Below are 25,885 nucleotides of genomic sequence, written 5' to 3'. Positions count from 1 at the left end.
AATTTTTATGGCTTGGGCACTGGCTTATGGCTTGGAGTTGCCCTGAAACTGAACCAGTTTCTGAAGACCAAAACCAGAAGTTATGCACAGAAGCCTGTAACTAGTCTCCATTTTTTAAATGAAAAGCAGCCTTAGAAGGTTGTGAGCATGACTGAGCATATGGGGGCTGGGGTGGGTGGGTGTGTTTGCTGAACTCTTCTTCTGTCAGCTGTTTTTCCAGTCAAAATTGCTCTCCAATTTGCTTTCCTACTACGGGGGTTGATAGAATGCAACTAAACAATTCTGTCACATCATGCTTCCTTGCAATTTTTCTGAAACACCCATTAATAATAAAAAGCATTTGCTGATCCAGTGTATAAAAGCCAGTTTTCTGGCATTTCTTCATCACACTGCAGTGTGACAAAAATTTACCAGTTCCTCAGTTCAGGTAAGATGTATGCATCACCTGCAGTTGCTCATACATGAGTAGACCTAAAAACCTTCAGCCAATCTCAGGAGGTGAGCTGACATAGAGAGGGAGAGGGAAAGAAGTGGAAAAGAGCTAGAGTTTTGCCCACCTAATGAAGTTGTTGTGCATTTAAATTATAATGCCATTTAGGGGGCACTTCAGGAACCTTACTGTACTAATGAAAACTGTTCTGCCCATATTTGGACCTGGCTGAACTGCAGCCAAGTCCAAAACAGGGGGATTCTGCTGTCATTGGGCAAATACGGTGGCGGGAATTTAGGTCTCAAATTTCAGTGGCACTCTGTGCAACACCAAAATTTGGCGCCCCCCCTCCATTCTCGTGCTCCATTATAAATAGTTGTGGCATCCCCTGTAGCGCCCCTGCAGCTCGGCACCCAATACTCCCTAAATATGCCTCTAGCAAATGAACGACATGTTCCCATGCAGCTTCCTAGCACTATAGTTTGCTAATGGTCCATTATCCTTGAATGCTGAAATGCGTCTAATCAGTGTAAAGTCATGGATCCACACAGGAACGTTTTAGTAAAAGCCTCCAAGGAAATGCAATGCTAAAATCTTCAGGAGAATTTTTTTACCAGATTTGAAAGATTTATAGCATTTAAATCAAAATAGTAACTGTTGTTAGGATGGCTAGACTTAGGTTGCATTTCCAATGATATTTATGTCTAGACGACTTAAGTTCACCAACATAAACCAAAGACATTTTATATTCTCTTAATCCTCCATTCCCTCACCACGATTACATTCTTTCCTCATTCTCTAATGTATTAATAAACATTTAGATAGCCATTTATATCTTTATATCTAAATATTTCCATTATTAGAAGTGGTCTCATTATTGTGGCTGCCAAACTTCCTTTGTAGAAAAGAAGAGTAACTGCTACTATATTTATCATTTGGTCAGCAGTGCATTATTAGGAACCTACTACAAAAAATAATAACATACTTTTAAAAAAAACAACCCTGCACAAAATGCAGTTGCCATGTTTAGATGGTCCTTGGCCAATGAAGTCCTGTTTGCACATTCAAGCAACAAGCGCCACAACCATCACCACACACCCATTGCCCTGAATTCCCACATTGAATGGGACAGTATAAAGGGGGATTCCCAGCACATTTGGATGAATGTACTACCTACAAGCCTCTGTACAATCAGGGAAGCCGGATATTGCTGGGTACCCAACAGTGTTCAGCTGAAGCCTCCTTCAAACCTTCCCTTGAAGGTCCCCACCGGGAATGGAGTCATGAACATACAGTGGTGCCCCACAGGACAAATGCCTCGCAAGACGGAAAACTCGCTAGACGAAAGAGTTTTCCGTTTTGGAGGTGCTTCGCAAAACGAATTTCCTATGGGCTTGCTTCACAAGACAAAAATGTCTTGCGAGTTCCTGCGGGTTTCCCCCCTTTTTCCCCAGCCGCTAAGCCACTTATCCGCTTATCCGCTAAGCCGCTAAAAGCCGCTAAACCGCTAATAGCGCTAATCCACTAAGCCGTCAATGGGCTTGCTTCGCAAGACGAAAAAACCGCTAGACGAAGAGAATCGCGGAACGGATTCTTTTTGTCTTGCGAGGCACCACTGTATACATCTTCACTGCTTTCTTCACGTATTCACTTTGGACAGCTGAAGAGGGCTATAGTGGTCCTAAGATGAACCCAGCCAAAGTCAAGCATGCAAGCCCCATGGATTTCAATGTGAAACGCTAAAGCATATCTTCAGCTCTCTCCTTTAATATCAGTAAGGCTTTAAAATGCTTCGTTTTGATTGGATCATGGCCACACAGACATCTTACACACATGTGCACGCGCGCGCACACACACATAAAACACCTCCCAGTGTACAGGGTTTTTCCTCCACACCCTTTTTTGCGACTGGGATCATCACTGCTTCCTTCCACTCTTGCAACCAAGCACCCTCGTTTACATGTACATGCGCCTCATTTGGCTCCCCCTCACTGGATTGCTACTAGACACTAATGCGTGGAATGCCTCTTACATGTACATGAAATGCCTCTTACATGTAAATGTGTGAAATGCATTTGCACTGGAACTTGACAATAAAGGAATTCTGTTGGTGTTGGTAGATCTAGTAGCTCATTCACAAATCTGAGTTACTATTAAGTGACTGCATCATGCTAAACTATGGTTTAGTAAGACAAAAGCAAACCTAGCCTCCTTCTAGTCTCATATGTTCTCCCTTGCCCTTTTTTCCTCCCAGGCAACCAGTACGAGGAGTCTGAACGTTTTTGGTTTTGTTGAACCATGGTTTGTTATATCATCCAGATCAATAAACTGTGGTTAATTTCAGAAAGCCAGAATCAAACCAGAGTTACTGGAACTGGTTTTGTGATGTAACCATAGTTAAGGTTAACCATAGTTCCAGGCCCAGACAACACAGTAAACTGTGGTTAAAAAAAAAGGAGAAGCCAAAACTTCCAAACTCCTCCCATTGCAAGGGAATAGAAGAGGGAGTTTGTGTGAGGCCTGGAGGAGGATACACTCATTGTTATCACACTAAACTAGCGTGATTTCTTTTGTTCTGGTTTTTATTTTGTATTTGTGTTTTGATCTTGTATTTTTATGTTGTGGACTGCCCTGAAATCTATGGATGAAGAGTGGTATACAATTTTAATAACAAACAAGTTTGTGTGATGTGCAAACTTAGCCAGTGATATACAGTCATACCTCGTGTTGTGTTAGGTTCATGTTGGGTCTTTTCGGCTTGCAAATGCAGCAAACCCGGAAGCACATGCACATAAATTGTCTATTGCGCTCCGCACTTGCGCAGAAGTGCCACTCTAGTTGTGGACTTTTCAGGGTGCGGACAGTACCCTGGAACGGATCGTGTCCACAACTAGAGGTACTAGTGGTACCTTGGTTTACGAACTTAATCCATTCCTGAAGTCCATTCTTAAACCAAAGCATTTTTAAACCAAGGCATGCTTTCCCGTAGAAGTGGGGGACTCAGTTTACAAATGGAACACACTCAACAGGAAGCAAAACATGTTCTTATTCCAAGGCAAAGTTCACAAACCAAAACACCTACTTCCGGGTTTGCAGCGTTCTTGATACAAGTTGTTCATAAACTAAGCTGTTCTTAAACCAGGAACCACTGTACAGGCAAGTGTGATCCAGGTCTTAGATTACCACATTCATTTTTCTTGACCTTTTAATTACAGTGGGTTATAGCCAACTAACTTCTACTCAGAGTAAGCCCATCTGAAATTAATGGACACAAGTTAGATAAGTCTATTAACTTCATCAAGTCTTCTCCGACTAGCACTGGGTATAATCCAATGAGAAATAATAGCAAAATCAAGTAAGTTGCTCAAAACTCCAGCCTTTTTTGTCCACTATTTTTGTTTTTTCACAAATCCTTGATAAATCTCAAAGTGTGTAGGGAGAATGATGACACCTCTCTTAATTAAGGAATCACTTGACTAGAGGTGTCAGGCCTTATCTAGGCTGCAATTGCCTTTCCTGTTATGTAAAACTGCTTTATCCTAGGTGTTACAAGGCCTACAAATAAAGTAAAATAAAATAATACACAATACTGTAACTTATAATTCTAAGATCGGTCTTGTATCCTCTCCACTGAGTTACAGATTTCTACCCTTCCTCCTCAAAGATTGCTTCAAAGCATCTTATAAAATTTAAAACTAATATATAAAAGGATAAAGCCATGCAAACAATTGCAGCATTGCAATAAAAAGCAGTTAAAGATTAAACAGCAGTGAACATAAACAAGAAAAACCTATAAAAGCAGAACTTCTCAAAAGCTAGTTTGAAAATATTTGTCTTTCATGTTTTGTTCTGCTTCACCAAATGATGCTATGTTTATATGTGGCTCTCTAGTCCTGGATTATTACCAGAGAGCTTCCCCCTTCCCATCTACCTACTCAGCAGCCTTTGGTATAGTGGAACAGGTCTTTCAACATATGGCAAGCCTATTCTATACATGACTGACAATTCATGCTCATCTTTGATAGTCAGATTTTCAGTTTCACTGATGGCATGTGCGTGTGTGTGTGTGTGTGTGCGCACACACACACACAAAATCCAGAATTGGAAGCACATTCTTAATCCTTTCTGGTACTAAATGTTGTTCCTACTAATACTAGACATCTGTTCAAGAGAAAATGTAGTTGAGAATCACAGTGCCAAATATGCAATCACATCTAAAAAGAACATAGAGCTTGTTGGCTGAGCTCGGAGGACCCTTGTTCGAATCGTATGCCTATCATAGCCTCAACTAGTGGGAATTCTGGACTCTGAATTAAGAGATCTAAACTTAGGTTTCAATGAAATATGAAGTCCTTTCTATGAGAGGGACTGTTGCTAAGTGGCAGCACACATGCTTTGCTCTTAAGTCTGGCCTGCTGTAAGGCAGCTTCCTATACAGTGGTACCTCGGGTTACACTTCGGGTTACAGACTCCGCTAACCCAGAAATATTACCTCAGGTTAAGAACTTTGCTTCAGGATGAGAACAGAAATCGTGCTCCGGTGGCGCGGCAGTGGCAGGAGGCCCCATTAGCTAAAGTGGTCCTCAGGTTAAGAACAGTTTCAGGTTAAGTACGGACCTCCAGAACAAATTAAGTACTTAACCTGAGGTACTACTGTATTCCTAACTAGACAAACCACCAATTCCCCTCCCCCCCACTACAATATGGGGTTGATAAAACTGTACTAATTTATGGGGTTTTTATAACAGTTAAATCAGGAAGAACTTTCTGACAGTAAGAGCTGTCTGACAGTGGAACAGACTCCTACAAGTGGTGGTGGACTCTCCTTCCTTGGAGGTTTTTAAGTAGAGGTTGTGTAGCCATCTGCCATGTATTATCTAGTAGAGATTCCTGCAATGCGGGAGGTTGGACTAGTCCCCTCCAAAAAAAAATCCCCAAAGCAGCAACCCTCATGGGGCATTTTTGCCATCCTCTTGATTGTTTTGGTTCCCTTTTCTGAAGCTTTACCAACTCTGTAATCTATTTGAGACAAGGGAACCAGAAGTATTTCAACTATGGCTATGCCATAGGTTTCTATAATACCATTACGATACCATGAGTTTTATTTTCAATTCCTTTCCTAAGGATTCCTAGCATGCAATTTGCCTTTTCCACAATCTGCCATACACTGGGTCAACATCTATCTTCATCAATCTATCCACTACAACCCCACGTTGGCCATCTTCAACATAAATTGACCCGGGACTTCCCAGCACTGGATAAAAATTGGGCATGATTCAACCAAAGTTAAGCCCTCTTAGGACAACATGTGTGTACATATTAGGAAGTCTCTGTAGACTGCCCTCATTTAAGCCTTGCTTAATAACATCCCCACAGAATTCAACTAAATGTGAAGATCAGTTCACAATACAAACTACTAAAATGAACTGTAACTGCCATTGTGTAGCAGTCCTTGAGGAAAACAAGAAAGTGATCTGTAACCAACTCAAGCCAAGTTGAGAACGTTTTAAAAGACCTAATAGGTGCCCGACTGCCCTACACCTCGTGATGGTTTGGCAATCAGGCAGCAGCACTAAGTGTGAGCCAGGCACTGATGCAATCACTCCTAAGAAATCTTCTAGTTTCTTCCCACAGAAGCCTTCAGTTTTCACTCAGATGTTTGTTTAGGAAACATTTTTTTACGTTGAGGTCAGCCAAATTCCAAGGCCGTTTCTGCTATTGAGCTTGTGTACCTGGCTGAACACTAAAAGGTCAATTATTTCTTTCTCTGCACATTGTAACCACCACAAGCTTTTGTAGCACAATCTTCTCACTGAGAGTTCACTCTGCTCAGTAGAAAAAATCTGGACTATATTGTGTTCCTAGTAAATCTGAAAACATTCCATAACACTGCAACATATTTTCTTGTAAAGCTTTGTATCCCGTATGTTTTTTTCTCAATTTCAACCTTAGTAATAACATCTAGCTTACTTGTTAATGTGTGTTCTGTACCTTCTGACCCAGGTTCTGTTCTTTCTTTTTAAAGTGAGTGTCAACTGAAGTGGGGAAAAGCAGTTTTAAAAGAATTCCCAGCTGGCATTTTATACCTGTGAAATGCCACAGGTTAAGTTCTCCTTCAAGTCCTTTATGTTTGAGAGGATGTTAACTCTTAGGTTTATATCTCTGTAAGTGATGGGATTGCAAACCACTACAATGATTTCAGAAAATGGTCTTTGAATAAGTTTCTTCTAACAGGACAGGTGATACAACCTAATATGAGGCTCACTTTATAAAATATGTTAATAAAGGTAAAGGTAAAGGGACCCCTGACCATTAGGTCCAGTCATGGCTGACTCTAGGGTTGCAGCGCTCATCTCGCTTTATTGGCCGAGGAAGCTGACATACAGTCAATGGCTAAGTCGCTTCTGGCGAACCAGAGCAGCACACAGAAACACCGTTTACCTTCCCGCCGGAGTGGTACCTATATATCTACTTGCACTTTGACGTTCTTTCGAACTGCTAGGTTGGCAGGAGCAGGGACCGAGCAACGGGAGCTAACCCTGTTGCGAGCTAACCCTGTTGCGGGGATTCGAACCGCCGATCTTCTGATCGGCAAGGCCTAGGCTATGTGGTTTAACCCACAGTGCCACCCGCGTCCCAAATATGTTAATAGATGCCAACAATAATCTACTGTTTAAGGACCTACTAATCTTTTCCATGTCTGCAGCTAGGAATATGTTAACACAATATTGGAAAACAGCTACTAACTTAACTCTAGAGGCATGGTGGGATGGACTATGGAACATAGCTCTTATGGAGAAATCAACAAAGTACTGTATCTTAGAGCACCAAGAATCATAGAATTGTAGAGTTGGAAGGGACCGCAAAAGTCATCTAGTCCAATCCGCTGCAATGCAGGAATCGTATGCCCAACGTGGGAATCGAACCCACAACCCTCATGTTCTACCAACTGAAACACAAATAAGATGCTGAAACTGCATGGTACATGTTTATTCGGGAAATGACAATGTTGTTCCTTTGCTACCAGCTACCAACAGCTCACTGGGACAATCTGTTAGAATAGAGTAGAAGACACTTAACTGATATACCTCGGGTTACATAGGCTTCAGGTTACATACACTTCAGGTTACAGACTCCGCTAAACCAAAAATAGTGCTTCAGGTTAAGAACTTTGCTTCAGGATGAGAACAGAAATCGTGCTCCGGCGGCGTGGCGGCAGCAGGAGGCCCCATTAGCTAAAGTGGTGCTTCAGGTTAAGAACAGTTTCAAGCTAAGAACGGACCTCTGGAACGAATTAAGTACTTAACCCGAGGTACCACTGTAATAAACTCAAAACTATTACACAAACCTACTTAATGTCTGACTGCATCATTTATATTGTTTATGCATGGAATACTTCTTGGGGCTATATGGGTATTTGTTTGTTATATTTTCAGAAACTGAAAAATAAAGTTGTTGTTTTTTTAAATGTTTTTTTCCCCTTTTCCTTTCTGCTACATCCAAATTATCTCTTGAAAATCCCTAATGACCTAGAAGCCTAATACTTGCTGTGCCAGCATAGAAATGCATAAACTGGGATATAACGGCTGCTGTGAGAGCATGGCGTAAACAGGATTGACAATAAATATGTCGTGCTTTTTTCAAAACATTATTTAATCCCCATGATAAATTGTCATTCTCAAACAAACAAACCACCTCCCCTGCAGAGAAGTTATATCACACAAATCAATGTCCTTGCATCCCAGGACACATGTTAATTGCAGGGATGCATGACCAAATATCTTACATTTTTAATTTGTCAAGCAGAGAAAAGACTCCACAGCCATGTAGAGAAAGAGCCAGCAGTTTCTACTTCCAAATATGAAAAGTATTTGTTGTTTAGTCGTGTCCGACTCTTCATGACCCCATGGACCAGAGCACGCCAGGCACTTCTGTCTTCCACTGCCTCCCGCAGTTTGGTCAGACTCATGCTGGTAGCTTCGAAGAACACTATCCAACCATCTCATCCTCTGTCATCCCCTTCTCCTTGTGCTCTCAATCTTTCCCAGCATCAGGGTCTTTTCCAGGGAGTCTTCTCTTCTCATGAGGTGGTCAAAGTATTGGAGCCTCAGCTTCATGATCTGTCCTTCCAGTGAGCACTCAGGGCTGATTTCCTTCAGAATGGATGCGTTTGATCTTCTTGCAATCCATAAGACTCTCAAGAGTCTCCTCCTGAGAGTCCCATGGACTGCAAGAAGATCAAACCTATGAAAAGTATTACAGCCATAGAAAAATCTTGTGCACCCTAAGTATTTCTTTTTTAAAAGCTACAAAGCTACATCCTCAAACAGCCAATAAGAGTTCTCCACCCTTTGCAAATAGCCAACACAAAGGAACTCAATTTGAATGGGTCAAAGAGCCACTCTTCCGCGCCCAGTGTTATGGTCTAGATTCTCCCATCCCCACTTTCTTCTATGTAAACTAAGGTTACCAGACGTCCCTGTTTCCCAGGGACAGTCCCCGGATTTGCAAATCAGTCCCCATACAAAAGCCATTGAAGTTGAGAAGTGCCCCCCGATTCATTGAAAAAAATCTGGTAACCTTAATGTAAACCAGAGTTAAAGACATGAGTAATGTCACATCTAGCTTGCCCTGTAGGACCATTTAGAAGCACAGTCTCAAATACCTTTTGGGAGTATCAAACTTTATTTCAGTCACAGACCAGCATACCTTTTGGGAAGAGGGTCCATACTGACAACTGCACAGGTCATGACTCTGAACAATAGACCACAAGCTTTTGCTTTGCTTTCACCTTTCTAATTCTAGCCTATCTCAAACACCAAATGACATGCAGCATTGTGTATTTTTAGGAAAGGCTGGAATACATAAATGATTGACCTAAACAGCAATTCTGATGTTCTTTTTCGGTGCTGTGCTATGATAGCATGTAAAACCTGCAAATTACATGATATTGACATAAAAGTTGTAAAGTGGCATTAATTCCTAGTAACATTCATAGGTGTGTTATAATTTATCTGCATTTATACAGCATATACTATTCAGGGAGTGAGGAAAGGGAGACAGAAAGAGGTTTGCCTAATACTACCCAGTACAGTGGTACCTCGGTTTAAGAACTTAATTTGTTCTGGAGGTCCGTTCTTAACCTGAAACTGTTCTTAACCTGAAGCACCACTTTAGCTAAAGGGGCCTCCCGCTGCCGCCGCACGATTTCTGTTCTCATCCTGAAGCAAAGTTCTTAACCCAAGGTACTATTTCTGGGTTAGTAGAGTCTGTAACCTGAAGCATCTGTAACCCAAGGTACCACTGTAGTTGATCATTGAGATAGCATTTGAACCAGAAGCATCCCCAGTTCAGAGCTCAGTCACTGCATTAGCTTTCATTAAATGCACTGAATGCTGAACCCCAAAAAATACATACCTACCTCTTTAAGCTCACTGCATTTCCATATTTGTAAGGGACTTTACCCACCATTCTCTTCTTCCCCCAGAAGCTTAGGAGAATCCCACTTCCTCTCTCTCCTCTTTAGCGCCCTCTCCCAAAATTGTAAACCTAAGACTTCATGTGAGGGCAGGGCAACTCAGGCCCAGCAACTATTACACACAGGCCTGCCCATCATTCTACTAAAGAGGAGAAGCCTAGCATGGAAGACTTGTGTATAGTACGGAGATCTGAAAGGGCCACAAAGGGTAAACCACCCAAAAGGTATGCTGAAGAGTTTGCTAAAACAGTCATAGCAGATACAGCTGTTGTTAGTAACTCAGAGAAGGTTTGGGAACCTTCAAGCTTCCAAGAGGTTGAAAGTTTAACCTCAGAGGATGCTGAGCCATGGTTAAATGCCATGAAGGCTGAACTTGATTCCTTAGAGAGGAACAAGACATGGGAACTACTTCCAGGCCTGCCCAGGCCACAAAAAGTTTACAAAGTTCAGTTATTGCAAGTTTTTCAGTGTTAATTTTATGCATTTTTTAAAATCACCATGGTATTAAACAATAATATCTTATGTCCTTTAGAGGAGAAATTGTGAATTGTAGAATTTAAATACCCGTCATCAACCTTGGCTACACTCAATTTTGTTTATAACACTCTTCCATTTTCGTGTACCGTAGTTGTGAGGGTGGGGGATGGGGAGGGGCCTCACAAGTAAAGTAGCCTAGGGCCTCTCTTCATCTAAATCCGGCCCTGCCTGCGGAGCTTATAGCCAGGCCTGCTGCAATAAATAGCTGCACAAGCCTTTGGGAGGCAGAGACGTGAGAGGGCATCAAATAAAGGAAGGAAGGAAAGAGACAGAGGGCAGTGTTGCCCGTGGCACACCTAACCATCATTCAAGGCACACTGGCTGAAAACCACTAGGGAAAACCACCAGGGATGGTGGTACCAAACACTTTGGCCTCCGCTGCAATGAAGAAGACCCCATGAGCAATGCTCTTCTCTACCAGTGGAGGCCAGGAGAGATGAATGCACCACATTCTATCCTCCACCCCAAGTCTTACCAATGCAGCTCAAGTGTGGCACTTAATATTTAAAAGTTAAGAATGTACAAGTATCAGTAAGTATTTATGAGATCAACTCAGTGAGAACACAACCGTTAATGAGTTTACTCTGCAATGCTACCCAACTTAAAGGTAAAAGGTAAAGGGACCCCTGACCATTAGGTCCAGTCGTGACCGACTTTGAGGTGGCGGCGCTCATCTTGCTTTATTGGCCAAGGGAGCCGGCATACAGCTTCCGGGTCATGTGGCCAGCATGACTAAGCCGCTTCTGGCAAACCAGAGCAGCGCACGGAAATGCCGTTTACCTTCCCGCTGGAGCGGTACCTATTTATCTACCTGCACTTTGACGTGCTTTTGAACTTCTAGGTTGGCAGAAGCTGGGACGGAGCAATGGGAGCTCACTCCGTCACGGGGATTCGAACCGCCGACCTTCTGATCGGCAAGTCCTGGGCTCTGTGGTTTAAGCCACAGTGCCACCCGTGTCCCTGCTACCCAACTTATAAAGTCTTAATTGCACGCCATTAAATAGGAAAATAATATCCCAGTCTATTTTGCTCTTTAAACAAAAAAACCTTGATTTCACCTGGATCATGGTGTTGAAACCTCACAGTAAACAGTAAACTTCTAGCAGAAGTTACTTGCTGCATTTTCCCCCCTATTGTTTTGCAACTATTCTTCATGCTGCGATAGTTCCAAGTCTATTAAAAGTATACATGTCAAGACATGTTTTGCCTTAAATCCGAAACATTAACTACTCTAAGAGAAAACAGCCAAGTCCCTCCCATTCTCAGTACTTTTGACCTACATAACTCTTTCCCTACCCACTTGCATCAAATCATTAACGGGAAAGCACAGCCCTGTGCAAAATCACCAGTCAATTTCTTCTCCAGGAAATTTATTCCCTAAACTAATGCCAGATAATCCGAGCAATAAAAGAGCCTATTCAGAGCAGCACATCTGGAAGATGCAAGCAAATCAGGAAATCATTTTTAAGCGGCCATTCAAACGCCATTCTATTTATGCAAAAATACTAGCCAATCTGAATACTACAAGCATAACACTATTGATGACCCATTTGAAACACAGTTTATTTAAATCTTTACACTTTTGAGAGTTTTAGAACTAAACAGCTGTAGACCTATGACCACATTGTTCTCACTAGGCAAACTACTTTAAAAAACCAGACTCATTCTACATAAGCTCAATGACTGCTTACATTTACAGTGGTACCTCGGGTTAAGTACGTAATTCGTTCCAGAGGTCCGTACTTAACCTGAAACTGTTCTTAACCTGAAGCACCACTTTAGCTAATGGGGCTTCCTGCTGCTGCCACGCCACCGGAGCACAATTTCTGTTCTCATCCTGAAGCAAAGTTCTTAACCCAAGGTAATATTTCTGGGTTAGCAGAGTCTGTAACCTGAAGTATATGTAACCTGAAGCGTATGTAACCTGAGGTACCACTGTACCTAGTAACAAACAAGTTTTCATGGGGGGGGGAGGATCCCAATCCAACAGGAGATTTTGATCACTCATCTACCGGTAAATTAGAAAAATATTAAATGCTTCTTTTCAGGAGATTGCTTCAGCAAAATCCTTGGGGCTTACAAGCATTTTAAACACTTAAGAGTCCAGGAGAGGTGGAAGAGTGAAGTAGAAAACCAAGATAACCCAAAGGATTCTCATAAGTATTATGACAAGTTAAACTCCTCTCTCTCTACTCCAGTAACACCCCCCCCCGAAACTCGTATTAGCAGATTAATGCCAATTTAGTCCAATATAAACAGCCCCTCCCCGACGCTTTCTTGGCCTAGAAATCCAAACGCAATCTTGTTAAGCGAAGTGCTGGTTACCCTGTGTGGTTTCAGTTATTTATCTAATGGCTCCTCCTCCAAACAACTTCCCCAGCTGTGCGAGCAGCTGGCGCCCTCGTTCCCCACTCCTGCAGCTTGCAGCAGGCCTGAACACTCAGCTGCTCATTTAATTTTAAAAAAATAAATTAATTAAATTAGTTATCGCCGGCACCTCTCTCCCCCTCCCTCCTTACCGTCTCAGGGTCGTTCTCAAACACCTCCCGGGCTTCCTCTTTGTTGCAGAGCTCCTCCACACACTCTCGCTCCAGATGGCCTTGCTTGGTCTCTTCGAAAATCTGGTAGGCTCGGCGGTGCCTCTGCCGAAGGAACTGCGAAGCCTCCTCCCGGGTTCTGTGGAGCAGCATAGCTGGGGCCCCGAAAGGAAGCAGGGAAAGGAGCCATTAGCATTGGAAACAACCCCCCCCCCGACGGTAACAAAAGAGCGGAGCGTGCAAAGCCGCGCGGGGGTGTGGGGAGGCGCGCGCGCTCGCGCTCGGGAAACAATGGCCCCGCCGCGCACTGGGCAGCCGGAGGAGTCTGTGAAACTGTCATTTGGGGGGGGGGGGAGAGTCCCGCTGCGGCTTTCCCTGTCCCTTCAGCTCACGCGGGGGGGGGGGCTAGACCAGCTCCTCCATTGACGTCCCTCTGCCTGCCTCCAACAACCAAAACAATGCCCAGCAGCCGCCAGCGCGCCCAGAGCGGCGCCACCGAGATCCACCTCACCGGGCCATAAACAATGACATCCCTGCGCCCCTTTGCCCTCTTGAGCGCGCGCGCGCTCTCTCTCTCGCTCCGCAAGAAACAACGCTTGGCCGGGGATGTGGTTGGGGGTGAGGGGGAGCAGAGGGAGTGTGTGTCACCACCCACCCTTTTTCTGGAAAATGGTAAAGTCAGCCCTTAAAGCCCAGCAGCAGAAGGTCTCCAAAAAGTGATGGGGCGGGGGGAGGTTTGAGAACATAAACATTTGTTTTCTTTTAAGGCACCCTTGGAGTGAAAGGCAGGCAGGCAGGCAGGCTTGGCTGGGTGCAACCGGCTCCTCGTGAGGAAAGGCGTTTGGGATGTCCTGACCTTGAGGGGCAATGGTTAGAGCAGTAAAAGGGCTGACATGTCTCTATATATAGGAATACTGTTCTTTCCCCAGTCCGGAGAAGCTGCATTGCTCGTGTGGAGACTTTGCTATATATCGATTAATAATTAAAGGAGGGGGCTAATTAAAGAGTGGGGCGAGGGGGGGGGGGAGAGGATAAAGCCGAAGTGAGATTTTTTTCTCTGCAAGGAGAAATTGCAAGAATGGCGGGTAAAAGAGGGGTGTTTTCTTTCTCCGGTGAGGGCGGGGAGGGGGGAGGAAAAGGCGAAGCCCCCCGAAGTACTACTCACTCTGCGAGGAGTCTGTAGCCAGCAGGACTAGCAAGAGGGCAGCAGCTGGAGCCGGCGGCTGCTGCATGATGCGGCGGCTGCTGCTGCTGCTGAGGCTGGGGCTGCGCCCTCCGAGTGGCGGAGAGGAGCAGGGCGGTCTGGTGCAGGAGCGAGCGAGCGCAGCTACTGTTGGAAGGCAGCGCGAGCTCCGCCGAGCCCAGCGGGGGAGTCGCTTGTGCAGCTGAGCCAATCAATTGAGAAAGTTCGCGCTCAGGGCTTTGCAGCCACAGCGACACACCTCAGGCTTCGCGCGCCCTCGCTGCAGGGTCGCTGGAAAGAGGGGCAGAGAGAGGCGAGGCCCGGAGGGAATATGGCAGGACGAGCAGAGTGACCCGCGGGGTGGGGGCGGAGGAACATGCCCTCCGGTGCCACCGAGCCAGTTTCCGTGTGCGCCCCAGATTCCTTTACAGTTACGAAGTCACTTGCCCTCCGGCCTTCAGGTTTGTGCTTCGTTTGAGGTGACAACATTCGTACGTGGACAGCAATTTTGCGCGCGAAATAGCCCACGTAAGGATTGTTATCGCATTTAAGTGGCAGTCGTTGCATATCCACAATGGTGTGCGTGCCTCATGGCGTGTGTGTGTGCAGGGGTGCCAGACAACTTGAATAAAATATTGGGGGGGGGGGAATGTAAGCCCCAGCTGGGATAATTGATCACATGACGTGGTGCATGCACGCTATTTGAATGGCAATGCCAACCAACTTTGGGGTGGGCAGCCCCCTCAAATATTATACTGGGGGTCGAAGGGACCTCAGCCCCTTGGAGTTGGCTCCTGTGTGTGGTAAAGATAAAGGGACCCCTGACCATTAGGTCCACTGGGGTTGCAGCGCTCTGGGGTTGCAGCGCTCATCTTGCTTTATTGGCCGAGGGAGCCGGCGTACAGCTTCTGGGTCATGTGGCCAGCATGACTAAGCTGCTTCTGGCGAACCAGAGCAGCGCATGGAAACGCCGTTTACCTTCCCGCCGGAGCAGTACCTATTTATCTACTTGCACTTTGATGTGCTTTCAAACTGCTAGGTTGGCAGGAGCAGGGACCGAGCAACGGGAGCTCACCCCGTCGCGGGGATTCGAACCGCCAACCTTCTGATCGGCAAGTCCTAGGCTCTGTGTGTGTGGTAGTGGTATAGCAATATGTACATAGTCACTTGTAGATGGCCCATTTATTCAGCATTTATGCTTATTTGTTTGCAAGGAGGTTAGACGACGTTGGTCATTGAACGTTCATCCTGATTTGTTTTCAGGGAAGTTAGACGATGTTGCTTCAAAGCAAGTGTCCCCCTATGATTTCTGTCACTTTCCTTTTTTCAGCAAGTCCAGTTTTGAGAGAAGCGAGTTTATTCAAATCAACTTTAATTGCGCAACCTGAATAGCAACAGCCTAGCACTGCCCACAGATTGCACACTTTCATTCTAAGAACTTGCCACAGGTCATCACTTCCTCAGAGCATGTATGAAGGCTCCACCCAAGACATTCTGTCGCCTGAGGCAAAGGACAAGACAGATGCATGCACACTCTACCTTCAAAGCACATTTTTCTCCTCAAAGAATTCTGGGCACTACCGTTTATGTCTCGCAAAGTTACTGTTCCCAGCAACCCTTAACAAACTACATTGCCCAGAATTACTTGAGGATAGAAATGTCTTTCAAACGTGCTTTTAAAAGTATGGCATGTATGCAGCCAGTCTCACCCTCCCATTTCACGTATAGGTGCCCACCAGACTGATAGTTGAATCTTACTTTTACACTTGCAATGGAACAGCATCACTCATTCTTACTGTGGCAGAAAGGGTCGGTGCGTCTGGCTGTTAACCAGAAGGTTGGTGGTTCAAGCCCACCCAGGGACGGCTGTGGGCAAGATTCCTTCATTGCAAGGAGTTGGGTTAGACTGGATGACCCTTGGGGTGCCTTCCAGCTCTACAATTCTATGATTCTTATGATCTCACCTGGGGCCAGCAGATTAGTTTAAGGGATGCAGGGTGGTCTTATGGCACTCATAGCTCTGTCTTCCATTCGTACATGTTTTGAAGTGGTCCTGTGAGGGTTATTATGGTGCCACACAAAATAATACTGTATTAGAACTAGTTCATCACTTGTATAGCACTCCTCTAGCTAGTTTTAAAAACTTTCTATACCAACAAATGCTTAACTTGGCTTTATTATATCTGAGTGATGAAGGGAGTGCATTTTGTAGCCTGACAAGCACCACTTCTGAAAGTTTGTAACATTCCTGGAAGAAGCAGCCTATTGTTTAATGTAATGTACATGCTAGTTAAGGCAGTTTTTAAATTTGATTTATTAAAGGAGGGGGAAATCCATTTTCACAAACATGACGTGAAAATTCCCTTCAATGGAATGTTACTTACAAATGGAGTGAAGGAGCTGTTTGCATGGTCCACTGCAATAATGTGATATGGGTAAATGGATTGTTTGCTTCTTATTCATGCTTTTGAGAAGGGGAATGAAGTGCCCTCCTCTGTCCCTTTAATGATATTTCACCTATGAGCAGATCTACTTAATTGCAAGGGCATCTCAGTGCCATGCAGCTGCAGTTTTGTAGGAACTCATTGGGACTTGCTTCCAAGTAAACATGCATACGATTGGGCTACATGCCTATTTCAAAGTTGTCTGGGCTGTGCTTCCTTCAGTTTATCAAGTCTCTGTAACTGGTTCAGGCTTGTACTAGGTCAACCAGAAAGCAAACCAATAAGAATTATGCATCAGTACATATCATTGCTGGCATGCAACACATTTTATAGGAGGAAGGATTTTTTGAGCAGAAGAAAAATATTAGAATTACTTACAGTAACTGCAAATTGGGTAATTTGAGAGAACACAGTGCAGTCTGGGAATGTGTCAAAATATGCCTTAGAAACATTCCGATCTGGAACTTGCCACTTTAGTTTTCTAATCGTATTTTCCACCCAGGTGCCAGGAAGTACAGCATGGTTCTGAAAGACAGGAAATGCTGGACTGTTTTGTCCCCACAATGTGTGCCTTAGTTAATTCTCAGTGTGATTTCCTTTAATTGGAGGTCATATTTGACACATGAAATTAGCTTTTAAAATCAGCCAGGACTTGTGCATCCAGTTCAGGAGATGTTTACAATGCTTAAAAGGAAGCTGTTCTGAATTTAAAAGGGTTCTTTAAGTTCCTGCAAAATGTTCCTCTGGCTGCTACTTCACCCGACTCTTTTTAAAACCTTGAAAAAAATTACCTCCGTTTGCTTTTATGCATAGTTACATGGGAGTAACATGTGACATTGACCCATCATGAATTCTCAAAGTGCTCTCTCAGTACCAAGAAGTTCCAGAGGGGTAGTTATGTTTGTCTGTTGCAGCAAAAATGACGAGTGTGTCCCGTGTTAGTCTTAAAGACTAACTATTTCATAATGGCAAAAAGTTATTTCTTATTATAGCATAGTCATGTGGATGCATGTTTTAGCTCCTGTGAAGGATCCTAAACCTCAAGGGAGTATGTACAGGGATACATGAATGTTTTGGACATGCATGTGGGTTAAAATGTATGCTTTGTAACAAAGGCAGTTTTTCACAATGTACTGTACACCACAGCCCATAAATATTTCAATTATGTCAATAAAGGTTGGCTGAATGAATAATATTTCATTTTAAGAAGAGTTAGGAGTGTTTCATAAGGTTTTTTCTAAACTTCATTTTGTCCATCCTTGACTTGGTACTCATCAATACTATTGGGTGGCTTTGAGTTCTTCTAGCGTGATGAGTGGAATTCACTAAGTTGTATCCACTCTCTTCACATCCTTTACCATTGTATCAATTTTCACCATACTGTATGTAGTCATCTTTTTTCTAAACTTCATAGGGAAGTTGTCCCAACCTATATGGCTATTTTAATAGATCCTTTATTTCTCTTTCACAGCAACTAAATGAGGCAGCTAGAATTCTGCAAAGACCTCCACATTTGTAAGTACCATATGTTTTTATATATCATCTGTGGTTTTCTCTTCCATAATAACTTATAAAACTAGATCTGCTTTTATTGATGACACACAGCACATTGGCCTAGTTCTGACATACTGGGAAACCATAACTTTCCCCTCTGTCAGGAGTGGGGAGCCTCTTTCAACCCAAGGACTGCATTCCATAAGATGTCTTCTGAATGTCAGGTAGTTATTTATCGTTTTGACATCTGATGGGAGGGCGTTCCACAGGGCGGGCACCACTACCGAGAAGGCCCTCTGCCTGGTTCCCTGTAACTTGGTCTCTCGCAGTGAGGGAACTACCCGAAGGCCCTCGGCGCTGGACCTCAGTGTCCGGGCAGAATGATGGGGGTGGAGACGCTCCTTCAGGTATACTGGACCGAGGTAGTTTAGGGCTTTAAAGGTCAGCACCAACACTTTGAATTGTGCTCAGAAACGTACTGGGAGCCAATGTAGGTCTTTCAAGACCGGTGTTATATTGTCTCGGCGGCCGCCCCCAGTCACCAGTCTAGCTGCCGCATTCTGGATTAGTTGTAGTTTCCGAATCACCTTCAAAGGTAGCCCCACGTAGAGTGCATTGCAGTAGTCCAAGCGGGAGATAACCAGAGCATGCACCACTCTGGCGAGACAGTCCGCAGGCAGATAGGGTCTCAGCCTACGTACCAAATGGAGCTGGTAAACAGCTGCCCTGTACACAGATTTGACCTGTGCCTCCATGGACAGCTATGAGTTCAAAATGACTCCCAGGCTGCGCACCTGGTCCTTCAGGGGCACACTTACCCCATTTAGGACCAGGGAATCCTCCACACCTGCCCGCCTCCTGTCCCCCCAAAACAGTACTCCTGTCTTGTCAGGATTCAACCTCAATCTGTTAGCCTCCATCCATCCTCCAACCGCCTCCAGACACTCATACAGGACCTTCACCGCCTTCACTGGTTCTGATTTAAAAGAGAGGTAGAGCTGGGTATCATCCGCATACTGATGAACACCCAGCCCAAACCTCCTGATGATCTCTCCCAGCGGCTGCATGTAAATGTTGAAAAGCATGGGGGAGAGGACAGAACCCTGAGGCACCCCACAAGTGAGAGCCCAGGGGTCTGAACACTCATCCCCCACCACCACTTTCTGAACACGGCCCAGGAGGAAGGAGCGGAACCACTGTATGACAGTGCCCCCAGCTCCCAGCCCCTCAAGACGGTCCAGAAGGATGTTATGGTCGATGGTATCAAACGCCACTGAGAGATCCAGCAGAACTAGGAAACAGCTCTCACCTTTGTCCCTAGCCCGCCGGAGATCATCAGCCAGTGCGACCAAGGCAGTTTCAGTCCCATGATGAGGCCTGAATCCCGACTGGAAGGGATCCAAATGGTCCGCTTCTTCCAGGTGTGCCTGGAGTTGTTTGGCAACCGCTCGCTCAATCACCTTGCCCAAGAATGGAAGATTTGAGACTGGGCGTTATTTGGCCATCGTGGCCGCATCTAAATATAGCCCTGGTTAACTCCACATTCCAGCGGGCCACCAGGGAATCAGCTGAAAGGCCATCAACATGGGATAAAGCATCCCCTACCACTCTCTGGAAACCATTTGGATCCATTAAGTGGCGGGGGCGGACCATCCGAATTGGTCCCACCTCCCTGCAGAGGGGATGGGTTGCAAAGAAGTCCAGTTGCACCAGGAAGTGATCTGACCATGGTACTTCTTTCGTTTCACTTTTACTTAGTGTGAGATCACGAACATCCATAGAGGTAAACACCAAGTCCAAGGCATGTCCGCGGCTATGGGTTGGGCCAGACTTATTCAGGGACAGCCCCATGGAGGCCATGCTTTCCACGAAGTCCCAAGCGGCCCCTTGTAAGGTCGTGTTGGCATGGATGTTAAAATCCCCTAGGACGACCAAGCTAGGCGTCTCCAGGAGAACATCCGCCACGACCTGAAGCAGCTCGGGCAGGGAATCCTTGGTGCAGCGGGGAGGTTGGTACACCAAAAGGAATCCTGTACTGCCCCTATTGCCCAACTTCCAGAACATGCACTCGGAAAACTGGGTCTTCCCAATAGGACGCCTGGTGCAAACTAATGACTTCCTAAAAATCACTGCAACCCCCCCTCCCCACCCACATGACCTGGGTTGCTGTGCGTAAGAGAAACCTGGTGGACAAGCAGCGGCAAGGACAGGCCCATCTGCTTCATCCAACCAAGTCTCTGTTACACATGCCAGGTCAAGTCCTCCATGATCAAGTCATGGATGGCAGTAGTCTTATAAATCATTGACCTGGCATTGCACAGCAGCACCTTCAGGTCATGTGGGTATCCCTTGCTGATTCTAGTATCCATCCGGTCAGGACCAGACCCAGAGGCAGGAATAGTCCTCAGACAACGACTAAACCTGCCCCCTCTGTAATGACATGGTCTAGTCTTAGCGTAACTCCTCCTCCTACCCGTGATCACTGAGATCGGTTGTCCCAGTGCATCCCCCCCTGTGGAACATGCCCCAGCCATTTTGTGGGCTGGGGCCCACTCCCCGGCAGCCCTGACCCCTCCCCCTAAGAACAATATAATACCTTAAACAAACAAACAAAACCAATAAAACAATACAAACAAAAAAATGTAAAAATTACAAAAACATCAAAATAAAAAAAATTCCCCAAGCCCAACCAAACATCCATCCCACCCCCACCCCCACATACAAAAAATCCAAAAGAATTTTTTAAAAAACATTTTAAAAACACTCTGTGCCCCTCTGGAAGTAACAGCAACTGTCCTAGTGAGGCCTGTCAGGCCCCGCCCTGGGCCAGGTTGTAAGTGGCAAGAGCAGGGCCCTCAGGCACTCACTCAGGGGAGTCCTCCTGGGCAGCTGCAATAAAAGACATTATTGCAGTTCAAAGATGCATTTTAGCCAGGCAAAAGCATTTGAGGAGGGTGAAAAGCATGGCTAGTAAGGAGTGTGGCCCTGGGAGAGTCTTTAGGACCCGACAGAGGATGGCATTTGCCCCCAGGCCTGAGGTTTTCCACCCCTGTCCTAAATGAGAAAGTTGCAGTGAGCCTTGGCCTGGATAGGAAGGCTGGGAAGGTTGCATTTGGTTACCGAGCCTGAGGTTCCCTGTTGTTGTTTAGTCATTTAGTCGTGTCCGACTCTTCGTGACCCCATGGACCAGAGCACGCCAGGCACTCCTGTCTTCCACTGCCTCCCACAGTTTGGTCAAACTCATTCAGGTAGCTTCAAGAACACTATCCAACCATCTCACCCTCTGTCGTCCCCTTCTCCTTGTGCCCTCCATCTTTCCCAACATCAGGGTCTTTTCCAGGGAGTCTTCTCTTCTCTTGAGGTGGCCAAAGTATTGGAACCTCAGGTTCACGATCTGTCCTTCCGGTGAACACTCAGGGCTGATTTCCTTCAGAATGGATAGGTTTGATCTTCTTGCAGTTCATGGGACTCTCAAGAGTCTCCTCCAGCACCATAATTCAAAAGCATCAATTCTTCGGTGAACAGCCTTCTTTATGGTCCAGCTACCTTTGGTTTAAACTAGCCAGGCTCTGAAACCATGGTTTGATCATAGGTTGTTCTCAGAAACCTAGCTGTCTCTCAGTCTTCCCTATTGATTGTGTCACATAGTACAAGCAAGGAGGTGGAGATTTCCAGGCAAAGGACCATTGAGTGCTTTGTTATATCCTTCATCATTCATTCATCTTTGTCAGGTAGAACCATAGCAATATGTCTATTCACATTACAGTAACAGTAAGGAAGTAAGGTAGATAGTCCCAGAAGCTGTTCCTCATTCCTGAAATTCCCTGCTGGCAGGGACCCATCAAAATGTCTTCCAGAAACAATGTAAAGCCCTCTTTTTGAAATTGAAATGGGCACTGGGTGACCAGGGACAGATTAGATAACATGGGACTTAATCAATATAAATTGGGAGCTTTGTTAAGACCGCATTGTTTACCCCTCAGAGCCGTTTGGGAAGTAATGGCTAGAAATGGGACATTTGTAATGAACGCTTGTCTTTTTGCTTCCGTAAAAGAACAAAATGGGCCGGGGGGGGGGGGTTGACAATAGAAGTTGGAGATGTCGTGACTGTTGTTCTCCCACTTTGTTTAATTTTGTGGGTTTCTATAAAAGCACATTGTGGGGCTTATCAGTGAGAATTATGTTTGTTATCAGCTGCAAATGGGAAGGGAGCATAGCACATGGCATTTATCCTTGTTGAACAAGGACTTTTACAAGAAACATTGTGAAAATGTTGCATTAGATTCAAAAAGCAATTAGGCCTTGTGTTTTTCCTGTAGTAATAAAATACGTGCTCAGACCAAATTGAACAAAGTGGAATTTTGGCTAAGTAAGCCATTTTTGTCCAGTTTTTCCTGAAGTGACCTTACCAGCACATAGGTTTGTTTAAAAAAAAAAAAAAAACAAGCAATTTGCTCAGCTAAAAACAGAACTAATGAGATAATTTGTGGCATATATCTTGCAACCAAACTTCATGCTCTGCATTGCTTTAATTTGCTGTCGCAGGTAAGAGGAATTTAGGCTTCATTTAAAGGTCATGAGCAGCCTTTCTGAGTGTGGAGTAAGGTAAAGGTAAAGGGACCCCTGACCATTAGGTCCAGTCGTGGCCGACTCTGGGGTTGCGGCACTCATCTCGCTTTATTGGCCAAGGGAGCCGGCGTACAGCTTCTGGGTCATGTGGCCAGCATGACTAAGCCGCTTCTGGCGAACCAGAGCGGCGCACGGAAACGCCGTTTACCTTCCCACCAGAGTGGTACCTATTTATCTACTTGCACTTTGACGTGCTTTCGAACTGCTAGGTTGGCAGGAGCAGGGACCGAGCAACGGGAGCTCACCCCGTTGCGAGGATTCGAACCGCCGACCTTCTGATCAGCAAGTCCTAGGCTCTGTGGTTTAACCCACAGCGCCACCCGCGTCCCTCTGAGTGTGGAATTGAGGCTAAATTTCTATACCTGTTTACCTGGAAATAAGCCTCCACAAGCACAGTGGAACTTACTTCTAAATAGACATGTGGAGGATCACACTGCTATATAAAAAAGGCAAGAGATGCAGAATAGCACTGTGAACTCCCTCTTCATGCAAATTTTCCAGGATGACTTTTTTTAGGAAATGGTTCTCTTTCCACACACATAGACTCAAAGAAAGAAATGTGTAGAATGCAGGTGTGATTAATCTTACTTTTTATTTTGTAATAATAGTGGATCTTGACTGTTTTCACACACTAGCGACACATCCTGTAGAATTCTATCCATTATATTTTATCTGCACAATCAGCATGAATTTCAGGAACCAAAAAGTCGTACTGACAATTAGGACTTTCGAGCTGTCTAGCCCAAAAATGGCAACTTGACATTCCATTTGGGTGACTGTAACTCTAGTTTTCTATACAACTTCCTCAAAACTAGTTTTTATTATGTCATATCTGCACCTAACTGCTGTTGAAAACAACAAAAAGTATTGTAGCAACATAAAGGTGAACCAATTTACTATTGCATACATAATAATAATAATTTAACAATAATTTTAATATTTATGTCCCTGCCCATCTGGCTGTGTTTTCCCAAGGACTGGAGTCCTTTTCATCAGTTGTTGGTTATGCCTTCTATCATGGAACAGAATCTTTCAAAAGCTGTTTCTTGTGAAAGAAGAACTAGTTGAGGTTTCATTTTGGTTTTTGACATATTCTCACTTCCCCATAGCAGAAGGAAGGATTAACATTGACAGCTGAGGGTTTCTAGTTTTCTTTTACTTGAAAGGACCTAGACATGTTCTTTGTTTTCCCGTTATTAACCACAGGACATTTTGTGCAGTGCTTTTTGCCTATAAAGAGATAATCTCCAGTGGTTGATTTATAAGAAGAGACTGTGCTGAGGTTGGGCCAGTATACCTGGAAGCTCTGCCTCCTAGAGGTGAACTGAAGATTGTTCTTCCTTTTTAGCATGATGGCTCCTCTCCATTGCAAACAAACTATTGCTGGAAGAAGCCACTTCAGTAAAGAAAGCGAAGGGACAAGGCATTATCACCAGGCTTTCGCTTGTCAGCCACTAAAGCATCTGTGTGGTTGTTCCTCAGGCCTTTTGCTTTTGAGCTGAAAGATCTAACATGTACCATCTTTCTGTCTCCTGAACATATAAATGTGCCACCTATATCTGTTGGTTCATGTAACTGTCATTAGAAATTCAGCTTCTACATTTATGAAAATCATGTTATTTAAAGCCAGCACAACCTGTGATCTAGCAAGTTAAACACAGTCCACTAGGCATGTGTGGTGGTCCTTTGGGTGATCATTATTTTTTTCTGACCTAACTGGGGCCATGGGTGGCGCTGTGGTCTAAACCACAGAGCCTAGGGCTTGCCGATCAAAAGGTCGGTGGTTCGAATCCCTGCGACGGGGTGAGCTCCCGTTGTTCGGTCCCAGCTCCTGCCCACCTAGCAGTTTGAAAGCATGTCAACGTGCAAGTAGATTAAATAGGTACCGGCGGGAAGGTAAATGGCGATTCCGTGCGCTGCTCTGGTTCACCAGAAGCGGCTTAGTCATGCTTGCCACATGATCCGAAAGCTGTCTGTGGACAAATGCCGGCTCCCTTGGCCTATAGAGCAAGATGAGCGCGTAACCCCAGAGTCGTTCACGACTGGACCTAACGGTCAGGGGTACCTTTACCAAACTGGGGCCACAAAAGCAGAGAAGACGTGAACTGCTCTATGATCCTCAGATGAAGGGTGGTATAGAAATTCAATAAATAATAAATAATAATAGCTGGCAATCCACAATTGATGTTGGGGCTTGGGGCAGTGTTTGAGCTGTGCTATGTGATGCGACCACATTCTAGGGCTGGGCAATATATCAAAATAATGTCCAAAACCAGTTTGAAGTCCATATCGTGCTATCGGTTTCATAATTTTAGACCTGGCAATATATTGTGAATCATGGTGTGTGGGTATGTGTGGGCTATGCAAAAATCAATGTGGGGAAAACCGTGAAGCCAGCCAACACTTCTCTGAATTTCTGCATATCACAAGAACAGGTGCTGGCATAAATCTTGATGCAGGAAAAACCGTGAAGCCAGCCAAGGCCTCTACATAGCTCCGTCCTTATTTCAGACATTGTGATACACACAGCAGCATTTTGCAATTTGCCCCCTATTTCCTTTTGTCAAGATTCTGCAATGATTATATCCTGCACTACCAATATTTAAATATCTGCATGTCAGCTTTGAGCCATAGGCAGCCACAGAGTGGGAGCTGAGGGGCAAAAAACAGGAGGCCAAGCCAAGGAGAGGCCATTGGTAGTGAGTACGCCAGAGCCTTTGTAGGTCTTCCTGCTGAGGACAGCTAATGGCCAGCATTTGTGGGCAAAGTCCCTTTATCTTTTTACCACCCAGGGAAGGTCTTCAATCTGGCACCCAGGTGGCTTATTACGTGAGACAACTGTGAGCTGTGACTTGTCAAGGAGCTGTCAGACATGGAATGTCCAGAGGGAGGAATTTCCTCTTTATTGTCGAAAGTACACTTGCAAGTTAGGAAAAGGCATGTCTATCAGCACCTGATGAGATAGTTGCTGCAACAGTTCTACTTCTGATATCATGTATCCATATCTGAGTTTCAGTTTATCAGAGTCACATGCATGTCCAACTCAGTGTGTCAATTTGGGTTGTGTTTTTATTTTAGTTTAAGGATAGACTTGTCGGTCTCCTTTTCGTCATGGTTTTGTCACACTATAATTTTCTGTCTTAGGATGTCATC

The 25,885-nt window shown here is 44.8% G+C and overlaps 1 protein-coding gene and 1 long non-coding RNA gene across 2 annotated transcripts in view; one reads left to right on the top strand and one right to left on the bottom strand.

Moving 5' to 3' along the window:
• Positions 1–14,284, bottom strand: part of GAS6 (growth arrest specific 6) — a 45,731-nt gene extending 31,447 nt beyond the window's left edge. Inside the window, exons 1-2 of the mRNA XM_081858171.1 lie at positions 14,148–14,284; positions 12,965–13,137 (exon numbers count right to left, since the gene is read on the bottom strand). Coding sequence (XP_081714297.1) covers positions 12,965–13,137; positions 14,148–14,214 — 240 coding nt within the window. The 5' untranslated portion in view covers positions 14,215–14,284. The remainder of the gene's footprint in view (positions 1–12,964; positions 13,138–14,147) is intronic.
• Positions 14,285–14,629: 345 nt separating this feature from the next.
• The window catches only part of LOC309339875, a 67,122-nt gene continuing 55,866 nt past the window's right edge, over positions 14,630–25,885 (top strand). Inside the window, exons 1-2 of the long non-coding RNA XR_014155594.1 lie at positions 14,630–14,644; positions 18,081–18,124. This is a non-coding gene — a long non-coding RNA (uncharacterized lncRNA). The remainder of the gene's footprint in view (positions 14,645–18,080; positions 18,125–25,885) is intronic.

Source organism: Podarcis erhardii (genome assembly GCF_964252035.2).
Source record: "Podarcis erhardii genome assembly, chromosome: 4".
NCBI classification, from domain to species: Eukaryota; Metazoa; Chordata; class Lepidosauria; order Squamata; family Lacertidae; genus Podarcis; species Podarcis erhardii.
Note: the sequence above shows the minus strand (reverse complement) of the source record. Positions and strands in the feature narration are given on the sequence as shown.